At 42.1% G+C, this 9,502-nt stretch overlaps 1 protein-coding gene across 2 annotated transcripts; it reads right to left on the reverse strand.

Moving 5' to 3' along the window:
* Nucleotides 1–177: 177 nt before the first annotated feature.
* On the reverse strand, nucleotides 178–8,404 carry rab1ba (zRAB1B, member RAS oncogene family a; the record flags this gene model as incomplete). 2 transcript variants are annotated; one of them, XM_080052018.1, is made up of 6 exons in its annotated part: nucleotides 178–4,717; nucleotides 5,333–5,464; nucleotides 5,843–5,938; nucleotides 6,434–6,529; nucleotides 6,671–6,743; nucleotides 8,134–8,404. In XM_080052018.1, 6 exons carry the CDS (start codon nucleotides 8,145–8,147, stop codon nucleotides 4,523–4,525), a joined length of 606 nt encoding a protein of 201 aa, XP_079908144.1. In that variant the 3' UTR covers nucleotides 178–4,522. The 2 variants fall into 2 exon arrangements, with proteins under 2 accessions (XP_079908144.1, XP_079908143.1); XM_080052017.1 differs by lacking the exon at nucleotides 8,134–8,404 and having other exon boundaries at nucleotides 6,671–6,763.
* Between the last annotated feature and the right edge of the window lie 1,098 nt (nucleotides 8,405–9,502).

Below are 9,502 nucleotides of genomic sequence, written 5' to 3' on the forward strand. Positions count from 1 at the left end.
AAGAACCTGGTAATGTTGGAATACATTTCAACCCCACACAAACACACCAAACATTTCTGTACAGTCCCTCAGCATTAACAAAGTAACAATGCAAGACCAGCTTGTGTGTTGATCTTTTTTTATCATTTTATTATATATATATATTTATAATATGTACAGAAAAAAAAACATGATCAAACTCAGCAGGTAGACACAGCACCGAAGTGAACAAGCCAGAAAACAGAAAAAGACAAGTGACCTTCTATACTTGGTGCTTTTTTTTTTATTAACAAATAACAGTGAGTGCCTTTTATTAAGCCACTGAACAGCGACGATCATTTGTGGAAATGACATGGAAAATCTTACCCCAAAAATGAATAGAAAAAAATGAACTGAAGATAAAAAAAAAGTCAAGTGTTTCATCAGAATCACATTCATAAGCAAAAGCCCCACCCTGCGTCCCAACCTCATCAGATACCCATACCCTAACCCTGTGTCCCCCTTATACTTGGACTAGACAAGACAGTATTAGTATCCAAAGAATACATTAAAATCATTAGAATAGAGCAAGACTTGTGGAAATAAACATTTTTAAAAAGGAAAAAAAAAAATCAGTCATAGAACGGCAAGACATCCAGTATACACATCTGTGTGCGTGACTCGAGCGTTAAGTTTCAAATGATTGCTAGTTCGGCTCAATTAAGAGTAGTATGATGCCAGGTTGTCAATATGAGTCCAAATAAATAAGGAATGTTACTTGCTGCCCTGCCCTTTACAACACAGAGAGACAGAGAGAGAATGAGAGAGAGAGAGCTGTTTTCTTCCCTTACCCCTCAAATTGCCAGATCAAACTGTATCAATCCATTTCCAGGGCTGAGAACACAAGTTTAAAATATATATTGGTGTTAAATGTATGCTAAACACATGCGTTACATCTCCGAGTGATGCCAACACGCTCTGAAATAGACAATGTCACATTTGTGCTTCACTCTGATCAACTGCAGAGTCTAAAGCTTTTCTGACTGGACTCTTTATTCTAGGTTTTAAGGAGCCTTAAAAATTGCACTTTTACTTTGTGACGGTGCCTCACCAAGAGCCTGAGGCAGTGTTGTACTATGAAATGCTGAAAAAAGTAGAACCAAGTAGTACAACCAAGCCTGTGTGTGTGTGTGTGTGTGGGACATTAAGGGGAGATCTTGTGGAATCCATCAAGCTACCGTGGCATAAACTGGCAAGAGAGAGTTGGGGAGTTCATATCCGGTCAGAAAAAGCCAAGACCAGTCAGTCCCTAGATCTCCAGCCATCGCTAAAACAACAACATAAGTGATGAAACCGACTATGGTCTGCAATGGCATACCAGCTACCTTCTGTTTAGCATGGACATCTCCCTGCTGTGTACATAAGACCCCACCTAACCAAGACAAGTAAAAGAGTGAGTGGTACTCTAGTACAGTATGTATATTCTTTAGAGTGTGACCAGGCTTCTACATGATAATATTAGAATTACTTCCCAGACCAGAATACAGCTATGAAGAAAAACTTTTCAATAATTTTTTGGATCAAAAAGTTTGTGATTTAAGATTGTGAACTCAAGGTCCACTTACTAGTCTTGCACATTTCCACGGAATTATTGACATGTCTTTGATAATACATAATAAACAACCTGCCAAGTGGAATGTAAAAGGCCTCAGTAGAATTTGTTAGGGCGGGGGGGTGGGGTGCGTGGGGGGGGAGGGCACTGATCACAAAACTCACGGCTCTGATCATACAGTATCGCGGTTTTTGAGTCGCGGATCGGATAATTTTTCAGATCAACAAAAACAAAAAAAGGCAAAGATAACAAGACAAATATAACTTTTTCTTTCAATTGTTAAGTTATTTTTGTTTAAAAATGGACAGTGAATTGTCCACATCATCACATTCACCGAGCCTAGAGACGGTCGCGGTGTACCGACATGGAGGAAATGCGCCCGGATGTGGTAGGGACTCAAGCAATCTGGGTTAAAGCTGGGTAGTACCCCAATACGGCTGACTGAGGCCAAGCCCCCAAAACCCAACCACCCAAAAGCAAACTCTTCAAACCCTCGCTATAGTGGTCTCCACTGATTGGAGCACACATCTAACGCGGTCACCATGGAGACCAGGCGTCCAATGGCAGCCACACCCGACCCATGAGTCAAGGGTAGAGCCAACTGGGAGGGAGGTGGGAAAGGGCATACGACCCGCAGCGCACAGGGGGATACCAAAGTCACAACGCCCTAGCCACGTCTCGCAACTGATCGCAAAGACAATCCGTGGTTAACGTGCGTGCAGTTGAAAAAATGTCCATTCTCACAACTACTAATGTCAATTATTTACTGTATGAATGAGTACAACACCATCAGCGCCCTGTTATCCCACATCTCACCTTCGAGTTTGGTCATTCAGAACAGCTGTAAAACCTTGAGCTAGACATTAATAAAGTGATAAGAAATGCACAAATAGGACACGACTATGTTTAACAAACAGGACAATCTAAAGGGTAAGGAGCAACAGCTTTTGGAAGAGCCCAACCCATCAGCCAAAAGACACAGACCCTTCACATCTCTATATCAGCAAATAGGTGAAAATGAGAAGACACCTTAAGACACCTACTTAAAAAGAGAGTTTAAGCAAATTGTACACAATGTCTCTTTCGAAACATCAATGAGAAAAAAAAAGAAAAGAAAAAAAGCACAGCGAAAATCAAACAGATCAATCCATAATAATATAGCTCCACAATTTGCTTCTGTTTGTCAGAACTTCGTCATCCGTGTGAAGTGTTATCTGTTCTTGGACTGTAGTGTCTTTCACCGTTCTGAATCTTTTTACATGTGAAATTATTCCTCTGAAGATGGATGACAAAAAAACAACAAAAAAACAACAAAAAAACAACAACATATATTTCAATTCACACAACAGCCGCCACCCAGCTAACATCTACATGTGGAAATATCCAACTGCAGTGGTCCTGTTCAACCTCAAGTGTTGAGCAAGGGAGTTGTGTTAAAGAATGCCTTGGCTTGGTTAATGCTTCCGTCAAAACTAACTACATTGTGTGTAGATCATTGATTTAGCCCGAGGGGACAGGTCAGGAGTGAATGGTACAAATGTGTCTTCTGCGTGGTTGGCATACCGTTAGCTACCTTGCTAACTGTAGCTTATTAGATATGAGCTCACAGCAACAATAGCTTCCTAGCTAGCCCCACAAGCAATCCCCATGCTGTGCTAGCTCGTTTTGTGAAAATGAAACGCATTTTTCTTTGCTACATTCGGGTGTGACCAAGTACTTAAGGCTTCAGTATGCTTCAAATTAAATTCTAACAGATCTAACGTGAAGGGAATTTCAGAGCTGCTACAATTCAAAGTCAATGGAAAGACTTGAGTGGTTATGAATAGCGGCAAATTCCCCTGTGGGCTGCATAAACTGTAGCGAAGGCCTGTCTGTGGTAGTTAAAAATTCTTCAATTTGAGCAAATAGTTCAGGCTTTTCAGGGGCTTTATAGGCTTTGTACTTGTTATCTAAGAAAATAACAAATGGGGCTGGGGGTGGGTGGGGATGCATACAAAGAAATCAGCAAAAACAGACTATAATAAGGGGAAAAGGTGTTTTGCCAAAAGGCTTAAATATGTGTGTGCGCACTTGTATAACTCATATTGTGGGGACATTTTCCTTTTGAGTTTTTTTTTAAACAGTGATATTGCGGGGACTTGCCTTCCTTTTGGGAACAAAATGGAAGTCCCCATACCGTGGATTATTACATTTAGGGTGAAGACTTGCTTTAAGGTGAGGGTAGACTTAGGTTTGGGTTAGGGTTAGGCAAGTAATGGATATGGTTATGGCAAGTCTCCAGGAAATTAATGTAACTCTATAATGTCCTCGGAAGTGATGAAAACGCAACTGTGTGTGTGTGTGTGTGTGTGTGTGTGTGTGTGTGTGTGTGTGTGTGTGTGTGTGTGTGTGTGTGTGTGTGTGTGTGTGTGTGTGTGTGTGTGTGTGTGTGTGTGTGTGTGTGTGTGTGTGTGTGTGTGTGTGTGTGTGTGTGTGTGTGTGTGTGTGTGTTTTGAGATAAACTCACTGGTATCTAAACCTAATCTTGCACTACCACCATTCCACTCTAAATCAATTACAATCAACAGCTGCTAATCTATTTGTTTGCTTTCCTCTTGGGGCACAGAGAGCTAAAGTAGCCTTGGACGGTCCCTGTCTCTCCCTTTCCTCCCTTGGTTGTACAGTTGGGTGTACAGGCCTTGACCTGTCTTCTTATTTAAACAATGTTGCAGTCAACTCCTTTGTTCTTTGCCAACCATCTCTGGATCTCCATGGTGGGCTGTAAGAGAAAGTCAGGGAGTTGGATATAAGGTGTTTTGAATAAATTGTGATGTTTGTGGGTGTGTGTGTGTGTGTGTGTGTGTGTGTGTGAGACAGCGGCAGAGATGGTGGGAGGAGACTCAGGAGGACAAAAGGGGATTGATTTGAATGGAGATGGTGGAGGTGATGGTCTGGTGGAACAAGGGGGTCCCTTTAACAGCAGCCCCCTCCAGACTGCCGGACGGGGGTGCTGTCGATTTTCAAGTTGGGCTTGTCCCCGCCAGCTGTGGCTCCCGGGCCCATGCGCTTCTTGATCTCTGCAGCCATGGTCATGAAGGCCTGCTCTACGTTGGTGGCGTTCTTCGCACTGGTCTCCAAGAAAGGGATGGCCAAAGAGTCGGCAAACTCCTGCCAGAAAGGATGAGAAATGTTTGATACATAATATACTATATGTATACTTATATTGCGTTTTTCCCTGTTTTGTACACATTCTCCCAATCACACACACATTCATACAACTATTAGCAGCAGCTACCATACAGGGTGCAAGCTAACTATCCGGAGCAATTTGGGGTCCAGTCAGTGTCTTTCCCAGGGACACTTCGACATGTGGCGGGGAGACGGGGGATCGAACCACCGGCCATGCACTCCAGTGGACGAACCGCCCTTCCCACTTTGTCACAGCCGGCACCATAACACTGGTCGTACAATTTCCTACATACTACTATTGGTACACACATTGGCAAGTACACATCTAGCAAGTTCCCACTAGCTTCCCCTCTGTTTCCAGCAGAGTGGTGAGTATGACGTTATAACTGAATACTGATGGAAATGGGGCTAGCATGTGACCCTAAGCCACTGATTTCACCAAAACCTTGTTCGTGCTGACCAAAGCCAATATTTGAATAACAACTTTTTTTAAATTCCTGAATATTCCTTTAGTAACGTGACCATTAACTAATCAAATATTTGTATAAAATGGCTCCCTTGAAAAAAAAAGACCTAATGTTGTTGTTGACATACCTTGGCTGTTGTGTAGTCAACTAATTTCTTAGTGGTCAAGTCACACTTGTTGCCCACCAGAAGCTTGTTGACATTTTCGCTGGCATAACGGTCGATTTCTTGAAGCCACTGCTTGACGTTGTTATAGGACTCCTGCACACAATGACAACACGGAACATGAGCATGACAAACACCAGAGATAACTGCAGGTTAGTAATACAAGTTCTTTAGCATACATGTTAATGTGAGGAAATAGCAACACATTAATATGCATCCTCTGCACAATTAGGCTGCATTTCTCAATTGGTTGAAAGCTCTTTTTATTTTGTCCCGATTACTAAGAGAGTATTACTTCAATTGTATAATTATTTTATTTTTAAATATTAATTTTACTTCTGGTGGTTGGAAACTGAACCTCCAAACTTTTCTTGTAATGAATTTACACTTAGCAACATAACAAGACTGAATAATGCTGCCATAAACTATCGGTTGAGTTCCTACTTGGAGGAATCATTGAGAATGCTGTCCCACCTGATCTGTGACATCATACACCACGATGATGCCGTGGGCTCCTCGGTAGTAACTGGAGGTGATGGTGCGAAACCTCTCCTGACCAGCAGTGTCCCACTGAGAGACAAAAAGACAAAAGAAAAGAAAAAGATTAGAACTCAATTCAGCACGAAACAATTGTATAAAGAATTTTAATGAAAAAAATTGGAATAGGAATTCCATTTATATGAAGGGTATTTGACAGCAACAGTACTTAAAGCTGGGGTATGTGATTTCTGATTGGTCAAAGTTAACATGAGCTGTACACTTTGACCAATCAGAGAGAGGCTCCGATTCTCTGTTCTTATTGGCTGTTGGGACTGTCCATTCACTTTGGCACAAAGTTGTTGGTGTAGAGCGTGTCAGGGAGGGACCATAGGGGAGGGACCCAAGAGAACAAGTGGAGCGGTTGAGGTATTTGGATTTGAATCTCTATCCCAACTGCCATTTTCTCCCCAAATCCTCCACCCCAGTTTAACCAGCCTTGAATCTGACAATTTTTATGAAAACACCTGAGTGCTGTGTGTGCGTGCACCTGTGAGTTTGTGTGTGTTTGTTTGTATATACACTCACAATCTGCAGTTTGATAGTCTTGCCATCTAGCTCAATGGTGCGAATCTTAAAGTCCACTCCGATGGTGCTGATGTAGCTCTCTGTGTAGGTGTCATCCTGCAGAGGGGGGCAAATAAAGTGATGGTCAGGCCAACAGCAGAATGAGTAAGGAGGACCAAGGGGTTCCAAGAGAAATGTACTGTACTGTTAGCCCAATAGGTCAACATGTTGTATAGAATGCTGAACACAACCACTTACAGCAAAACGCAGCAGAAGACAGGACTTTCCCACTCCAGAGTCTCCGATGAGCAGCAGCTTGAAAAGATAGTCACTGGAAGGAAAACAATCCATGTCAGAACAGCAAACACACACACACACACACACACACACACACACACACACACACACACACACACACACACACACACACACACACACACACACACACACACACACACACACACACACACACACACACACACACACACACACACACACACACACACACACACACACACAGTAGGCCTACAATGCAACAGCAATGACACACCTCAAATTGTCCTATTAAAAGACAATTTGTGAGATACTGACCCTTTTATGCTACACCAGCTAAAGAAGCTGACTGTGATACATGCTAGCATTACATAGACCATGAAAATGTCAAGCTTCAAGTAGACAGATAATTGCATCAGAAAGGGATTCTTCCATCCAACACTACATTATGAGTTGCTAGCAATTTTTGTATGTGATACCAACAGAAAGGATTGCATTGTATTGCACATGTGCAAAATGCTGTGGCAATGAAATTGAGTTTGAAGGACCTCTGGAGGACACTTTGCTGACATGACAGCGTTTTCATCAATTTCACAAAGTGGAAAGTGTGACGATCTATTGGCTTTGCTCAACAAGAAGCTTGACTCCCAAGCAAAGCACCATTTCATTTGGCTTCACTAATTTAATTTTAAATTTGGCTTCACCAAAACAAATCTGTTGTTAGTTACATAACCTAGGCTCTGCAAACGGGTATGTTGCTAGCTACGGAGGGCTGCTTTTGTTTACATAGCCTACCCTTTGTTTACATACCTGTTTACAGAGCTTAGGCTGTGTAGGCCTATTGACAGTTATTTTCAACTCACACAGTGGACAGGTAGCAGGTTGTATACAGGTAGCGCGTGTTGTAATATTCACTGATTTTGACAAAACATTTTTTTTGACAACACGCGGTCTCCAGAATCGCTGACCCCACCTTTAATGTACTTCGTTGTACAGTGTCTACCTGTAGCCTACCCATCAAGGTGACAACATCAACATGTCCAAAACAGGCTATAAGGCAGCAGATCAGCCGACCTTACATATGTTGCTTCATAACTTCATACACCACGTAGGCCTACGTTACTCCGTCAAGCTAACACTATTGGTTTATTAGGGTCGCGTCATCTCGTTTTACACACTGGGTTGGTCCTTTATTCGTCTCGTGAAAGGTCGCGTGCCATAGCCAACGTCAGCTGACGTTTGGAAAAAAACACATTCGCAAGAGCCTGTCAAATTAAAGAAGCTAGCTGCCAGCTTATGTTTGCCAAGAAAAATTAACAACAGCAACAATTGGGCCTAGCATTATTTACACAAGGTGACACCATAATCTACGTAGGCTATGATTATAATTTCTAACGCAACGCTACAGTAACATTAGAACATTCTGAATGTAACAAAAAAACACTCACTATTCGGGATTCATGGTTTCACTCTGTGTTTCTGTCGGCGGCTCGACTTCTTCCTTCCTACTCCGGCTGAAGAGATGACTTCTAAGCTAGGTCCGAATATCCGAGTCACTCAGATGTTTTATTACCGTCTCCGTCACTGCCCCCTGTCCGTTCCGCTGTGTTCGACCTTGACACACTTGATTTGAACGGAAATGTCCTTGTTTTCTCGGGCTAGGTGGTTATATTTTATTCCTTTTTCTGCCTTACTGTGTCCGTTGTTTGCTAGAAGGCTCAAGATGGCTACGCGGCTGCGCAGCTGCGGTAGTGACGTGAGGTGACGTGTCACTTCCATTTTTTGTTTAAGATAACCCAAAGGTTAGTGGTTCGAGCCCACCCAGGGACGGGACTTTTTAAGTGGAAAGAAACAGCTAACATCTTGTTAAAATGCACTGTGTACTATGCATCAAGAGTGCATTTCACTTAATGGTCCGAAGCGGTAGTCCATTGTTTAGCTGTCAACACTCTCAATGCCCGCTAGAGGGAGCCATTGCATCCCACAAACACACATCAAGAAAAATCAACGTTGTTATTATATGCAAATGTATACATATGTATACATACATAGATACCTTCATATATTCAAAACCATATGCATACAAAAAAAGAAAAAAACAACGAATAGGTAGGATTGCAGTTCAACAAGGAATTCAGTTTGTCTCTATGAACTCACAGTAAAATTAGGGAACAATGGTAAAAAAACAGTGTTGTATGGAATGGGTTGGTTGGATATGAATCATTTTGGATACCGCCTCCTGTTTGCGTCTGGCCACATCGCCTCATCGAAATTTAACATTGTTATGTGTGTGACTTTTATGTAATTGTGTACACTTTGTGAATGTTGATGTGTGATTTGCTGCTAGTGCCCTCTTCTCCTGTCCAACAGGGACCACGATGGAAATAAGCCTTCAGGCTTTTTTTGTGTTATCTCTGGCTATTTATGTATTTTAATGTATGAAACAGAGTGCTGTTCATATTTTATATCAAATGATCAAATAAAATCAATCAATCAATCACATGCAATGTCATCCTTTGAGGAGCAACTGCGAAAATATTGCCTGATATCCAGTTGGGCTGGACTCTCAGACCAGGCTCCTATGTTGTTAGGCCATGATCTATAACATGGTCCACCAAAGTGGCCCTTATGTATGTGTCTCTGTCTATTGCCTTCTTTGTCCTCGTCCTCCTGTTGCTCTCTCTACTGCCTCACAAAGGAGCTGAGCTCACAGCTCTATTTGTAGTGCCAAGGCTCACACTGATTGGTATTCAATTAGTTTTATATTTTTATTTTTCATGTGTGTGCGTCTGTGTTTCTCCAATGATTGCAGGAGAT

Source organism: Ammodytes marinus (genome assembly GCF_949987685.1).
Source record: "Ammodytes marinus genome assembly, chromosome: 23".
Taxonomy (NCBI): Eukaryota; Metazoa; Chordata; class Actinopteri; order Uranoscopiformes; family Ammodytidae; genus Ammodytes; species Ammodytes marinus.